General features: G+C 37.4%; 2 protein-coding genes across 6 annotated transcripts in view; both read right to left on the reverse strand.

The window, feature by feature from the left end:
• LOC108607362 (protein unc-13 homolog B) overlaps positions 1–13,232 on the reverse strand; it is a 28,820-nt gene extending 15,588 nt beyond the window's left edge. For 2 of the 5 annotated variants that reach the window (XM_017998072.1, XM_017998071.1), the window contains exon 1: positions 94–2,476. In XM_017998072.1, the coding sequence (XP_017853561.1) occupies positions 94–2,463 (2,370 nt within the window). In that variant the 5' untranslated portion in view covers positions 2,464–2,476. Of the gene's footprint in view, positions 1–93; positions 2,477–10,071 lie in introns of those variants that run through there. The other 3 variants (XM_017998069.1, XM_017998073.2, XM_017998074.1) reach the window with 3 other exon arrangements.
• LOC108607325 lies at positions 13,077–15,455 on the reverse strand. Its single transcript, XM_017997996.1, has 4 exons — positions 15,377–15,455; positions 14,769–15,306; positions 13,229–14,498; positions 13,077–13,107 (listed from the first exon to the last, which is right to left on the reverse strand). The coding sequence occupies exons 1-4, from the start codon at positions 15,380–15,382 to the stop codon at positions 13,077–13,079; spliced, it is 1,845 nt and encodes a 614-aa protein (XP_017853485.1). The 5' UTR covers positions 15,383–15,455.
• Between the last annotated feature and the right edge of the window lie 1,316 nt (positions 15,456–16,771).

Genomic DNA, 16,771 nt, shown 5'->3' on the forward strand with positions numbered 1-16,771 from the left:
AAAAAAATTATTATTTTTCGTGTATAACTTTCAGTGTGAGTCACATATGCTTTTATTGTTAAGTCACAATTTTTTCAATCAGCCTAAAATTACCTTTTCTTTATCTTTAGCCAACTCTTCTTCTTTAATTTTGTCCTGATTATTCCTTTCTTCGATTTTGCGCTCCTTTAGTGCTTTTAATAGCTTCCATTTGCTACTGCCAATGTTGGAAGCATTGCCATTCGCGCTAGATACCTGACAACCTTCCATACTTGAACCAAGACTTATTAACTTAAGAGGTCGAGGCGGAGTGCTTTTTTCAGATACATATTCTTCATTTATGTTTGCTACGTCTACATCTGGATTGGTCCCGGAAAAAAGATTCTCACGACTGCCAGTAAGTGTTAGTTCTTGCAATCCCTGCGAATGGCTCCGATTATCCAATCGATTCTCATCGATACTCACATGTTCGCCCACGTCTAAATTAGCATCTAAATTTAGATCATTATCATCACTTAACTCAGCTGGAGTATCTGGACCAGAGGTGTCACTTGAAGATGAATCGCGAACGATATCTACATCTCCATCTTGACCATCCTGGTTTTTCAATTCTCTATGAAGCTTATTCCTTTTATCATTACAATGTCCAGAAATCTCATCGTCTTTATCGTCAGACGTAAACGAAGATGAAGTGACTTCTTGGAAGTCTTCAAAATCATCTTTATCGTGTAGAGATGAAATGTTTTGATTTGTTTTCCTACGCTCCCGTCGTTTTTTCTTCAATCGCTTAATTTTCCTTTCATCTTTTCCTGCATTAGCTGCAACTTCTTCCAACAATTCGGGATCAGAGCTGGGTATTTGATATTCACCATTAATGTCCTGCCAGGCACTGTGCATATCACGGACCTTTGTTAGCTTATCACAGTCACGTTGCTGCTTATGCTTTTTTAGGGTCGTATCAACGTTAGATTCTACAACAGATTGGTTTATTTTCCCTACAAAGATATCGGGTTCCAGCTTTACAACACATTTAAGCTCACTTAAAACTTGAGACATATTCCACTTTATGGTCTCGTCTGGTGCAAATTCAATTCCCGCTTCAGCATATGAATAATATATGTTATCTAACTCTTCATCAACATTTCCCGAAGCTAACTGACCAATCTGTGAAAATAGTACTTGGTTATCAACAGATGATACTGTTGACAGCTGCTGCTCGCAACATTTTCCAGTTTCCAGTGTTGATTCAGCCATGCGTTCTTGCTCCATTTCCTCTAGCTGACGCAATTCATAACAAAAGTACTCATCGTCAGTGTCGATGCTATCTTCTGTACTTTGGCGCCGTGATGACGAGAATGTGCGCCCGGAATGTTGACTGCGATTGTCGTCATCGTCCCTTGTGCCCAAACCGAAAATATTTGGAATGTCTAACGACTGTTGCTGTGTTGCCCAAGCAGTACTGCGATACTGCTGCAGGCTACCACTACTAAGCCTTGTAACGGTACACGGACTGGTAGTGGTAGTTGTAGCTGTTGTGTAGTTTTCTTGATCTACATCTATGGCTTTGTCTATGAACGTCATTGCCACTTGTACTGATGGTAGTGCCGCACATGTTTTCGCATCAACTGCTGTTCTAGTACATGGCTCATCTTTTTCAGATATAATATTTGTTTCACGAGCAGGGGCGGCGTCCGGAGAGTCATAAAATGCCTGTGGCATAGACTGGTTAATTTCTGCCTTTCCATCAAATAGGTCTATAACTAGGTCAGAGTTTATTAAATTGCTTGTCACAGTGCTTTGTTCATGTAATATTTCAATTTTGTCGGTTGGTGTTCGTTTCAAATCCCCTATAACCGCAAATAGAGTACTTTCTTCACCTACAAATTTTGTATTATTATCTTTTGAATAGATTTCGTCATTCTCTTTATTATAGTTCTGATTATCTTCAACCTTATTTCTTTTATTAAAACTGTCATTATCAAAACCGGCGTCAGCATAGTTTAAAGGACTAACAGTACCGATATCAGAGAAATTATCATCATCGGTTTTAGATGAATTCAATAAGTTCGGCATTCCAACTGCAACTCGTACTTCAAATTCATTTGTTGCTGAGTCATCAGTATCGGATGATGTGAGGTTAGGCATTTGTATATTCATCTCGGGATTTGAGATGCTGGTCCCGGGGCGCAGGCCAAAGCTGTGCCGTTTATACGTCTTCGCTTTCAGCATTAAATTATTCATTTTAGCTGAGAACGAACGTTTCTTATGTGTGACGCTTCGTCTCACAGGTTCAGGCTCAGATGTGATTGAGCCATGATCCCTATGGGAGTTACTCTGATAAGCAGTGGCTCGATGTATTATGCGCATTGGTAATTTTTGAATACGTTTTGACAGATCCAAATTTCCACGAGTGCTGCTGCCATGGAAGCGTCTACGCGTAAGGGCAACTAACGGAAAAGAGCTTGCCTGGCCACGCGCCTGCATCTGGGAGCCCTGGCTTTGGACAATACCGATAGGGACAGATTGTGAGCGACTATATTTTACTGAACGTTTCAATTTAAAATTTTCTGGTAAAAGATTGCTTATTTTGTTCCAAACCTTTGGCGGCTTAGATACAGATTGTTTTGTTTGTTGCAGTTGTTCCTGGTTAAGCTGATCCGTCAGCTCGCTTTCAACCCCGATCTGGGATTGTGACTTTGTTTCCATTTGGTATATACTTTTTGAGTAAGAATTAGGGTACACTAACCCAACATGGGTCTCGTTATGTCTTAAATCTGTTCGAAGCCGCATGTTTTCATCATGCTGAGAAAAGCCCAAATAGTCCAAATTATTGCTGCTATTGTAATCGACAATGCTATTAGATGACGGGTAAAAGACAAGCCGATCGGTTAAATATGGCTTTTGTATTTGGTCCACATCAGGTTTTTGTAAGTTAGCTGTACCTGTCTTATGAAAATGTAGATTTTTGATTGGTGGTTCTTTCGCTGATTTTCGAATTTCGTTTCTTAAAAGATCTGGCACCCGGCTTGAACTTAAAAATTCCTGATTCTGGGGTAATATTTGGGGCTGTAAGTAAGACTGCGACTTTAATAATTTTTGAATTGACGCTTCTGGTTGTTGTTGTTGCTGTTGTTGTTGATCCCATTCCAGCATTTCATCGACGGTATAAATAATCTGCTCATCGTTTGACGGCATAAGAGTGCTTGGTAGTACATTAAAAATTGATTTATTTTCAATTGCCGAACAAATCGGAATGTTCTTTGACAGCTCACGTATGTAATTAAGATTTTCCTCAGATAATATATAATCTCTGAGAGGAAGCTGCTCTACTCTTTGTCTGCAATCTTCATCAATGCCAGAACTTAAAATCATATCCATAGGTTTATCTTTGTATTTATAAATAAAAGTAGCATTAGTTGGATTGTCGTTGCTTAATGTCGTAATGGTCACGGAAACCGGCGAATTCGATGACCAACCACTCATCGAAGATAGACCAGAGTCTGATTTGGCTTGTCGGGGTGATGAGTGTATTGGAAGATGAACTTGTTTGACTGGGTATGATTGATGCATTTCAGTACAAAATGGATTTAAATCATTTGGTGCTGGTGGCGGTGGACTACTACCAGTAGGACCCAAAAGAATATCATCAAGATCAGCGGTTTCCCTGTGCTTTTCTGGATTTTGAAGATGAAGCAGAAACAACATGCTGTTGTGGCGCTCTAAACTTTTTTTCAGAGATCTTATGTACTTGTCTTGATTGTAAATGTTGCTAGACGAGATTGCATGCTCGAGAGTCGAACCATGATTAATTTTTGAGTTTAATAACTGATTCACTTCTAAGCCATGACTATAGGTTATTTGCTCAATGTTTTTCTTGCAGTTAATTTCAATCTCTTGAGTCTCCAAAACCTTTAACTGCTCATCCAGATCTGATTTATTTCGGAGAAGGTGAGCGTTATAGTCACTGCATTGTGGACTTACTTCTGTGAAGTTTTTATTTGATGTTGATGTATTTTTATAACCTTCAAATGAATTGCCCACTAGTTTTTTTAAGGTATCAATATTTTTGCCAAACTTCTTCATTACCAAATCAAATTTTTTGTCAGCAACCGATATGCGCAATCGCTGCAGCTCTTCGGCCATAGTAACAGGATTCAACAGAAGAAGAGTTAAATTTTGATCAACTTGATTCAGTTTCTCAAAAAACGCTTGCTCCGATCGAATTGTCTGACGCAGTGTAAGTATCTGAGATGCTGACAGTGTTTGCAGATCGCTGATTTTATTGATTTCTTTTATCATTATGTCTGTCATTTGATCCAAAATGGTAATATTTTCATAAGATATACTGTCGTTATCTTCAGAGCTTGAGCATACTGTTAAAGAGCGCTTGCCCCACTCCGATTGCGATTGATTTTGGCCAATTGTACATCCAGAGGCTTCAACATGTGATATGGTCTTATAATCATTATGCATATCGAATTTTTCTTTTTCATCTATATTGACAACTGTACTCGATGACTGAGATAGTATACTTTTAAGATTGTTTATCATATCCATTTCGTTTTTGTAGTGTTTTTTTTTTCGATGCTTTCGCGATTCCTTACATGTTTTTGACAGAAATTCATTACTATTTGTATTTGCTTTTACTGATTCAGTCGACTTAACTTGACCGGTTGGTGGTACTGCGGATAACTTTTGAGTATTTTTAGGTAAGTCTAACACATTTTGCTCTTCATCATTAGACTCGTGAATCATCTTTAAAGAGGATGTTGAGCGAGTAGTGCTCAGAGGTAAATTCATGATATGTTCGTGAGTAACTTCTGACTGCTGCAATAGTATATCCATATTCGTTATTTCAGATGCCAAGCTATTATCTCGATATGCTTCGTTAAGGTTTTTGTAAAAGTTTTCATTAATTTCACAGCTTTTGTGACCATTGCTAATCATTGTTCCCCCAGTATCTTCTATCGGAAGAACTTCATTTCCTCCTTGCCCAGTTTTAGCGGCTGCTAATCGAAAAAACTGAACCTTATCGTTAAGTTCATCAAGCTCATCTTGTGCATTCAAGGCACTTGGATCAGAATATAATGAAATTATTTCACCTTTTTTAACCATCGGGCGATTTAACTCTTCTAAGTGCTCTGATGATCGATTTAATATGAGTTGGTCTTGGATTTGGTCTTGAACTTGACTTCCAGGGGACACCTGTTCGAGCACTTGCTGACTTTTGAAAAACTCCTGCAATAATTGTGTACGCGCATTGTTTGCAAGCATTTGTTGCTGCTCATACAGCGTTAGGTCAGAACCCGAATCCAACTTTCGATGCGGTCCTGACCCATCCTCTAGTCGCCATGAGTTTTGTAGATCATCAAAATTAACATTCTGAAAGAGGAGCTCTTCGTTCTCGCCTAAATCCAAACCCAGGTCGACATATTCAATCGCATCGTCCACAAACAATTCATCGGTATCATATGCGTCCTTTAGTTTTTGGCTTTCCATACTTGCCAGCTCCAATGTGCTCAAATGTTTCTCCAGTGCTTGATGAAAATCTTGGTGGTCTGTATTTTCAAGCACAAGAGGGTCCGCATTATTGGTATCACTCAATTGCATACTTAAACTACTGATGTCTGTAAATTGCTGTTGTTTGGCAACAGTGATGAGTCCCATTAAATTGCTTACAACTGATTGCTGTTCCATCGATATATTTTCGAGCTTCTCTAATCTTGTCCAAATCTTTCCATATTCAGTAGATAACAAGTCCAAGGCACGCCATGCAAACTTAAGCTCTGTCTCAAGCAAACTAATGCGTGTTGCTATCTTTTCCATATAATCGGAAATTATATAATCTGAGTGTTGCTGCGAGTTATACAGTTGACACAATTGCTGTTCGCTTCTTAGTGAAGCCATACTTCCATTTACTGGAAAAGATTCTGACATGGCCAACGATAGCGCAATTTCATCACTTATATTTGTTTTCTTTGTAGATTGTTGCTGAAAGAGTTTATCTTGATCCAAATGAACATTTTGGGTTTGTCCAAAATTTAGTGCCTCTGCTTGTTCCTGTAATAGAGCTCCAACACATGCCGAAGAAGCCAAATCCTGGGAATGGGCAGACTGCTGATGTTGCTTGAGTCGTTGAATTTTGAATGGAGTAGCAATATATGGCTGTTCATTATAGGAGTGTTTCTGGTATCGTAGCTGTCCACTAGACTCTTTGGGTGAACTTGTTAGTGATGCAAAATCTTCTGGATTCAAACCTTTATTGCGAATTTGATAATTATTTTCAATTGATTCATTAGCTGTTAAAGTGTCGGAGAATGTCGCTGACTGCAAAACTGTTTTTTTTGTTGCGAAACCCTGCTGGTAGTTCGTAGTTAACGTCACCCTGGACGATGCTGATGTTGATGATGATGATGGTACCGGTATAATAGACATTGTATCGTGAGTATTTTACCTATATACAAATAATTTAAAAACTTGTATCCACATACATATATGTATTGCATACGTACATTTAAGTAGTTAGGACTGAATTGTATTAAATTTCACTTGAATGTTTTTTTTTTGTAATATGTGTAATTCTCGATTCTTTGCATATAAACTATAAGCTTCTATCAGTTCATATTTGAAGACATGTATATACATTCTCGCATATCTATACAAAAAATACGTATACATATAAAATAATAGTAAATGCTAGTAGCTTTGAGTTAAGTTGTTAGTCACTTAGGTTTATACGCAAACACTTTTTTAATATGCTTAAATAATAAACTACAATCGATTAAAGAAGTATTCTAATTGTAATAAAGCAAAATCGCAAAAGCTTTGGGTGTTTTGTGTGTATACGAAATTTTTTCTCTAATAATATTCAGTACTTATGAATATGGATTATTGTTAAGACAGACGTATGTGTAGTTTAGTTTAAATTTATCCGCTAAATTTTGGCATAAGAAACCATTCCACACTTTATATAGTACATTGCCTTAAAGCCATTTTTATACATGTGTTTTCGTATATATAAAATTATGTATACTCATTTCGTTTTGTGTGCCTGCTAACAAATATTATTGGTAAAAAGTTTGATAACCAAGTTAAAAGACTTTCTATTTGGAAATTGTTGGTGTTAACTACACTTTTGCCTAAAATATTATTTTAGTAAACTTTTTCTCTAAATAAAATCTAGAACGCAAATCCACTATATGAAACAGTGCTGTTGACTTGAACTGATGTGAATTGAAAAATGCTGAAATGTATACTACCCAGCGAAGTGAACGTTGTCAACTAATACTGTTACAGCACATGCACAGACCGCGTACATACATATTTAGAGATTCCCTCAGAACATGGGACTTGTGGTACACAGGAATAGAAACATTCAAAGCTTTTTTATTCACTTAGTAGATGAAGAAATGATAGAGAGAAAGAGAGCGCGAACCCTTTTATCACTGCGCATGACCATACCGAAAATCAGCTGCAATTGTTGCGTGGAAGTTGTTTACTCACTAAAGCTATAAAGCTTTATATCGAAAAGCTTATTTTATACGAGGGTCGATTTGTGAGTCATTAAAACGCGTGCAATAACTTTTTTTTTATCATAATTTTGTGATAAATATTTTTTATCACCAGAAAAAAAATGTTCTTACTTAATAATTATAAGTTAGACCAAGTCAAAACTAAATAGTATTAATATAGTCTAATAAGGTCTCAACCGACGCACTATGGTCCCAAAGTCGATTTTTTGCCATAAAGTCTACTAATAAAGCTAGGGACTTGAAATTTGGCATGAACTTTTTTTAGAATATTTTAGAATTTTGTATTTTTTTTTTCAAATTTCAGTTTTAAAAATTTTTTTTTGTTGGAAGACGCTAAGTCACCGCGCACATAGTAATTTTCAACAATTTTCGATAAAAAAAATTCACCTGCAACATGTGAGTTTTTCCCAAAAAGGGGGAAAAACGGGGACAAACTATTACTGCGCGGTCTATTACGATACTTATCAGAACAAACGTACGTTATTAGTTTTTCTCAGTAAGCCTCATATTGTAGAGTAGTAGAGAACGAATTTAAGTTTCTTACACAAATCCACATAAGCAATACAGGCATACACAACTAAAAAACTAGGACTACACCAGAGAACAGCAATTGTGGCACTTTTTAAGCACAATGGTGGCATACACAAAAAACAAGTGCGAGACCATACGCGCACAATGACAACTCGGGAAAATATACGCACACGGACACAACAAAAAATTGCTTGTGCGGCGCACAAGCAGCGCACAAAACACCCAGAGAGATCCGAGAAAAGGTCCGTTGTGTTTTTAGCCACAACGAAGCAAGCGCAAAGGAAATGTCCGCGAGGTCGATCGGCTAGCATATAAGCATAAGCGAGAAACAATATCGCTTGCTATTTCGCTCTGTCTGCATTGGCAGCGACGCCGACGCGACAGCAGGTAGCGAAACAGAAACACGCATAAATATTTTGACCCTTTTCTTGTGTTTTGCTTCGGGAAAGAATTGCCTGCGCACAAAATGCTGCTGCAATCATTTTTTATACGCACAAGTAATTGCATTGTGGTCTGATCCACAATTTCGCTTGTGTGTGGCAGTACTACCATGGTGTACGCGTTGTCTTTTTAGGGGTGTGTGCACTCTTGTCGTTCTCTGGACTACACATAAAAATACTATTCAAAATAGTTAATACATACCTTTATCTTTATTTTACATTGTTAAAATATTTTAATTGACGCAAATATATTTAATTGTGACAAAAACTTAAATCATGTCATCAAAAAAAAATCTGATTGATTGCTGACTTTTAAGAGCTCACAAAATAATTAGTATAAAACTATAAATTTTTTAAAAAATATATTGTATTAAAAATATATTTACATTGAAATTTCGATTTTATGCCAAAAGAATCGACTTTGGGACCATAGTGCGACGTAGTAAGCTCAGACGGTCAATAACAACAAAATCACCCGCCTGAAGTTCCTTAACAGCAATTTACAACAAACACGTTCCGCAATATAAAAGTGATCACATAATATATATGCTTACATTATAAACGTCACTTTCGCGTTGATGCTTGAGAAGGCAGCTCAGCTTGCGAGTGCGGTCAGCTGAAGTTGTCATTTCAATTGCATTTCCTACTGCTTCGGTTGCCACGCATTGATCATGCGGTACTTCTCCGTGGGATTTCAATAATCGAGTTTGAGAAACTCTATCACTGAACATGCCATAAAGAAAATTCATTATGCTCAATTTATTAATTTTGTACCGTGAGCTGTTGAAGCAAATTCGAAAAGCACGTATCCACTACAATTGATATCCAAATGCTTTATAATACTACATTCTTTTGCCCACTATAGTAAAATATTTACATATATCTACATATATTAAACATGCGTACTTTTGTAGGTAATGTAGGTATATATAAATGTAATGTAAATGTATGTGTGTGTATACCCCACAATCTAATTAACTATTATTCAAATGCATTGGCTTATCTTGCAACTTAATATGCTCGTGTATGTATGTGCACTGAGAAAAAAATATACATTTTTAACAATTGTTATCTTAGTTAAAAATTATGTTTCTATATTAGAAATGAATTCTCTCTCACCAACTTTTGATTTTTGCACAATAATTTGAAGCAAATGACTCGAAGTTCATTGCACCATAATGCACCATAAACGCTTTGACAAGGGTGCGCGGGAATAACACGAACGCACTCACAACACATAGTATATATGTAACAGCTTACTTAGAACCTACATACCAAATTTAGATGCTCTAGCCTGTGAATTCTTGTTGTTAATGCAGACGGACGGACAGACAGACGGACATGGCTATATCAACTCAGCTTGTCTTGCTGATCAAGAATATGTAAACTTTATGGCTACTCTGCTAGGCTTTCTTTAGCCTATTACATACAGTTGCAGAACATGGTTTTCTCAATTTTTTATAAAAATGTTAAGGTACAAATATATAGGGCGAAGCCGTGAATTGGCATTCAAATGATGACAAATTTATTGGATGTTACATAAAAATTATTTGTCATGGGTATTAAAAGTAAAGCAATAGCGTACTTACATTTAGCTGTAACATGATTTTATTATAAGCCCAGTGCCAGCGTTGCTTAGCTGTAGCTTCCGACTTTCGCAGGATGTGCATGTGACCACTAACGACTTCTTCTGTCTCACCGCGTGTCAACATCTTCTTCTTTTGAGACATGGTTCTGTTTGGTACAAGATCTCCAAGTTTATCATCCTCATCAAAATCGACATCCTCGTCATTTGACATCTTAGCTGTATCGATTAAGCCAGTATCCTCTTCAATAATAATGCTATCCTGTTTTTTAATTTGTTGGTGTGATAAAATTGGTGTGCGACTTGCAGGCAAGTGATCGGTAGTTATCACCCCGGTTGAATCTCCATTGGCAGTTACAGGTACTGCTTCACACACTATTGCCTTTGGTTTACCGATACTGCTACCAATACCTACGCTACCACTCGAGCTTTCATCTAGATAATTGCCACACTCCTCCTCACTGGGTAGATAATGTTCGTCTAAGAAGTCATCATCGTCATGCGGGCTCCCATTTCTGATATCTGAGGATGCTTCCTTATGGCTAAACATATTATTATGACTTTGAGACTGAGGTTGCATTTGCTGTTGTTGCTCGAGATATTTATATTCATCTTCCTCATTAAAGTAATCTTCACGATAGTCATAACCACTGACGCTATCGTGCTCATAATAATTTTTAACCTGACCTGACGGTGTCGTCAACCGGCCTTGATCCATATAGTAATCACTCTGCTCACTATCATTGAAATAACTCGGTTTGACGTGGTCTGTATCTGTGATGAAATCATCATCATTCATGACATCGTTATCTGACTCATCATCATAGACTTCTGTTGGCTGTTGCTTGATAAGCAGACCCGATTTACCATTGATGGTGGGCAGTTTTTTGCCGGTGGATCCACCTGCCGGCGGCACCGTCGGTAGAAACTTTTGTCCGTTATTTAACATAGTTCCTAAGCGAGTTTCTACTACATCCTGCTGGCTATTATTATCATCCGAATAGTACGCAACATATGCTTTGTTATCGTTAGTTGCAATGGTCATTGGCATTATTGAGGCCAATGACATTGGTATTGATATTGACGTATCATCATAAGATTGCATATAATCATTGCTATTCTTGTAATCTTCGCCAGAAGTTGTAGTTGTAGCAGTAGTTGTTGTAGCTATGTATAGACAAGGCTGCTCATTAAAGCCATTATCCCTAAAATCATCTTCACACTTTATGAGCGTCGGCGTTATCTGGACAACGCTAGCGCCTGTTACATTGCCAGCTGTAACTGTTTTCAATTGAGCACCTATCACCTTGACATCTACTGATTGCGCGTTTGCTTTTTGGGCTACAACTGATGCTACTGAGGATGCTCCCTGATTAACCGCCTGCGTAGCTGACTGGACAGCTGCTGCAGCTTTTCCAAATATAGAACCGAACACACCACCAGCTGCACTACCGACGCTAATTTTTTTCTCCGAGTTTAAGGATACGTGATCTTTTTTTGGATCAGACTGATAGCATGTGGATGTTATAGGGATTGCATTTGTGTATTCGTGACCATCGCTTTCTATTATTCCAGGCACTGCCACATACTGAGCGGGGGTGATGATGGTAGTGGAAGCCGGTGTAAGTTTTCTTTCATTTATATGAGCATTGTAGTCCTCATTATTTGCATAGCCAAAATCACTATTAAAAACGTTTTCACTATAATTTTGCAAGTTGTTAGTTAAATGTTGATTGATTGATAAATTTGATCCGTAATTATCCGCATAGTCGTAGTCCGCATTTGATTTTGTGCCCATCATATAGTCTGTAGTCAAGGTCGGGTCCAATGCACTAGTCGTACAGAGTGGCAACTGGTCGTAATCATAGCCATAGCTATAATCATTACCGAAACTTTGCACACCTTGAGTGCTACAAGCAGGCGATACTGTTGTTACAGTAAACGTACTAAAGTCTAATGTTGAAACGGTACATGGGACTGACTCACATTGCTTTGAACTGGAACTTGACAAGAGGCCACCAACACTCGGTACAAGTTTTGAAGCCAAGCCGAACCCAAAACTTTTTTTGCTATTACCTCCAGAACTGACTGGTGGCTGCTTATCCATTGCTAGATTAACGCCACTTAAGACACCATCTAGTCCGCCTTTGATGCCTTTAGACAGGCCTCCCAGCACGCTCGTTGCAGATTTTCCCTTTAGAGGTGACACTTCTGTAGCCGTAACATGGAACATCTCTTGCTGCTTTTGCTCAGGCTTATAATATCCACCTTTGGCATGATCCGATTTGTCAGTGGTAATTTTTAACATTTCTTCGCTTTTGGTAACATTTGGCTTCAGGGCCGTTGTCAAACTTGTTTCACTCTCAATATGCGCGATTGTTGCCGTAAGCGCTGATAGATCAACATTATAACTGTCATAAAAATTGTCATCAAAAGTTGCACAGCTCACAACCGATTCTACATTAGCTTTAATCTCATCATAACTTAATGTATCCCCAAGTGATTTTGTGTCAGTCTGTGATTCACTCTCAATAAATTTACCGAAGGACGTATTTTTCTCATTTTGGTCTCCTACATCCAATGAGTGTAATTTGTAATCACATAGCATATATGGCGTATTTGGCATATTGATTTCAATTTTTGTTTCATCGGAAAATGAATTTGATGTTGTTGTGGAAATAGGATCAATGCTACACATTTCTAGTATTGGTGGCAGTTCCGGTAGATCAAACTGTTTCATATAATCAATATATGAGAGCGTTGGTGAGCTGGTCACAGTTGGGCTAGCACTTGAAACAATCGTTGAAGAGCTACACGTTTCTGTCCAGAACACATTTTCGGAAACTGACTGAGCCTTGAACTCATTGTTAGCATCGATTATCGGGGTTCCTAATAAATATGGCATGTATAAATCATTTAAAAGCTGCGGTTCAGATTCAGAAATAGTAAAAGAATCAGCTCTGGTTACAGATGTTTTTGGACTATCCATGTTGGTGCAGGTAGTCCATGTTAATATTGAATTTGAATTTGGAAAATGAGACTCCAATAAAGGCAACGTAATTTGTAATTTCTGTGAACCCACTGATGATGATGATGATTCAGTTATGACTTGACTACTGATGTTTTCACATTGATTAGTGCTTGTAGAGATAATTGAATACGGCTTTAGGTAATCTGATATGCTAAATGATGATGATTCAATATCATTATTTGTAGTATTTGTTGTATTTGTGATTATATTTGTAGCATTTATATTTGTATCCAGCGAAAGGTCTCTGAATGTGTGCGTCGACTTAAGCGAAAAGTCTTGCGTTACATCAAGTTTGCTTGATCCATAATTGGGTGATATGACAGTGCTTTGCATTGATATTGTCGATTCTGGTTGAATGCCTATAGGTGATCGATCATGGAGACTGACATGAGTAAAGTCGCTCAATTTATTATCAATATTCACATCTGAGTTTACAATGCTTGATTTTTTTTGTTCTACTTGGCATAGATTGTTTGCATCATCACGAAACGTCTTAATTGAGCTCGACGCAATTAAATTTGAAGAACAATCAACAGTAGCTATGTTATCCGGGGAAAATACAGTTGGCAATGATACGGGTTCTACTAATGCTGGCCTATTGGAATGTGCTCCTAAATTTGAACTAGTAGAACTTGTTGAACTTAGACTTACATTCAAATTTGAATTACAATTAAAATTATTTTTTACTTTTTGTATGGGCAATTTTGGCAGCTGCTTGGAGCGAGAGGCTTTTTCAAACGGGTGAATTGGTTTATGTTGTAGGGTTGATTCATTATCGATTCTGTTAAATGATTGTGGCAAGGTGGAAGTAGTAATGGATTCAATTGCGGGAACAACAGTTGTTGATAATAGCGGCGACTTGTACTGTGTTTGTGACGAAAGAAAATTTGGCAATTTTCTAGTTGTGGTTGAGGTCAGTGGTTTTGTGGTTGTATCGCTCAATATTGTTGTTGGTGTTAACTCTGACTTAAACCACCTATCGGAAGCTATCGCAGTGGCATTGGCGTTGGTAAAGGCAGGTGTGGGTGTTATCGAATAATTGGAGCACTTTTGGGTAAGCTTGCTGTTCTGCTGTTGCTGAGTCGACACTGGCACCCTAGTTTCCCCAGATGCTATCACAGATGCAGTTGTCATTGCCATCATCAGTGATATTTTTCGCTGCTGCTGGAGTTTGTGCTGCGCGTTGCTCATTGGGGGGGTGTCACTGTAGGTTGACATATTGTCGGCGTTGCATCCGAACTCAGAGTATTCATTATAATCTAGCGGCAACATTGAGGTGTAAGGCCGTGATATCTGGCCCAATATATCATAGTTGCTGGTCCCAGCTATGCATTTACCAGTTGCAGTAGCAATCAAATCTTCAGCGTCATGTACATTCCTTACGCCACAAGCCGAATCATCTTTAAAAATTTGTTGTGAGGATCGTGGACGCACGTGTACTTGGGGTAACATACGCAATGGCGCCGCTGGCAGACTTATAAAACTTCCGATTCTTTCATCGATCATAGCGGCAGTCGGCGCACAGCTAGCATGTTCATTCCAATTATTTCGGTGAACGTGAACTTTCTGATAGCTTGTGACCGCTTGCGGCAATATACGATACTTGGAGTTATCTGCAGGTGCGGCCGGCAAGCGGCAACCAAAGCGACTGACTTTTCCCGCGTACGTACCTCCAGTTTCTGATATGAAATCTTGTCTAGGCAAAGTGCTGCAACTGCTGTTCATCATCGGCACGGATGGCAGTATCTTAGTTGGCACGGAAGCTGATCCAGAGACGGGCGCATATCTATAGTCCGAATACGCGCATTCATATTCATTTGACGCTGTACCGTTCTCGTTCCAATAATCACCATCTCCATCTTCAATCTCACGCCCCGTATCATTACCATCGTTAGTCATTATGCCTGTGTCGACAATATGTCCATAGTCTTCCATATAATCGTGGACATAATTTTGGTTAAAGCTTCTTTTATCCGCAAACGTCGTCGTCGCACTGCTAACACTAACACACCATTCCACACCAGATATATCGTAGTCGCCAGATGTGCTAGTAATGTTATATTCATTATTTTCGAAGGAATCCTCAGCAACCCTTTTTGCATCGTCAGTGTCAACATAATTATAAATAGGTCTTTTATTGATTGGTCGGCTATCGGTGAATAAGGCATCGTTTTTGTTATTATGAAAATATTCGTCCGGTGCATAGTGCTGCAATAATAATAATAATAATAATAATAATTATTATACTTATTAATTGACTAAATTATATTTCACTCACCGTCATATTTTAAACTATTCTTGCACTCTGTTTGAAGATATAGTTTCATTAAAATCATGTAAGTAATTCACTTTTAGAATTCCTACTGAAACTAAACAAGTATATTCGCATCTTAAGTCTTCTTTGACATTTCTAAGCTGTATTTACTAGGATAAAAAGCAACAAACAAAGTATCAATATTCAAATATGTTGTATATCGGTTATTAATAAGCTTATCATTACCTTATCGTACGAACTTATCTTTCAGAGACAATTAGTTATTGGTTGTTTTTACTTATTTCATTGAATACGGTGATGTATGTACATATGTGTGTATGTACTTGAATGTAACATTCCAAAAAGTTAAGTTAAACTACTTTTACAAATATCTAAAAACATGCGAACCGGCGCTCTTGAAATAAAATTACATATATATGTATATATTGAATGTGACTTTACCGTTATGTTATAGAAACGCAGCATATGCATGCATATGTAAATATATGTATGTACATACATATGTACATATATATTTTATATGCAATAGAAGGCCTTGGCCCACTATTATTATTATGATCCTTTTTTATACATATGTAGACTTGAGAATAATTCATTGTCTTTTTATACTTCACTTAACTTCAGCGAACCTACATAATCGTATGTACATAAATACATACATACATGTAAATTTATTCAATGCATGTACATATGTACGCACATACGCATGTGTGTATGATATGCATAAATGAAAGGCCCTACTGGGTATTTTTTAAAGTGTACAAGTGTATAAATTACTCTAGGAACAAACAGAAGCGTTTGCTCGAGTTTTTAGAATTGCGTCAAGCACTTTCTATTCCATTGTTTTATGAATAATTCATTAAAATTTTTTTTACTTGCAATAATTAAGATTCAAATGGAGATTGCTTACAATTTTTTTATCTACTGAACCTTTTGCAATATGCTGTTTTAAGCATGCATTCTTGTAGTATTCGTGCGTTAAGTGTCACTATTTTGGCAACCGATAACTTTTCTTATGTATGGATAATTTATTTCCATTGGTTTGCAGATTAGGTTTCACATCTTTTAATACACGTTTGATTGAACCGATGAAAAAAGTTATTTTGTATTGTATAATTTCGACTCTCCGCGAGCCCTTAATACTGAGCATGCGTGAGCGAAATGAGAACAAATAATGTTGACAGCATTAAGTCTAATTTAGCTATTTCGCCATAGAGCTAGTTTGCAACTAGTGGGATGCCTGCGAATTTGAAATTTATTATTAATTATATGTTTTAATTTGATTATATTTGCGTATATACACACATCTTGATTAATAGAATTGACGGGTTTGACTAGCCCTTTGCCCTTTCTGGTGTATTTTATTGAAATTGGTTCTTCTTTAAGGATTAAATGGGT

This window comes from Drosophila busckii, chromosome 4, assembly GCF_011750605.1.
Source record: "Drosophila busckii strain San Diego stock center, stock number 13000-0081.31 chromosome 4, ASM1175060v1, whole genome shotgun sequence".
Classification (NCBI taxonomy): Eukaryota; Metazoa; Arthropoda; class Insecta; order Diptera; family Drosophilidae; genus Drosophila; species Drosophila busckii.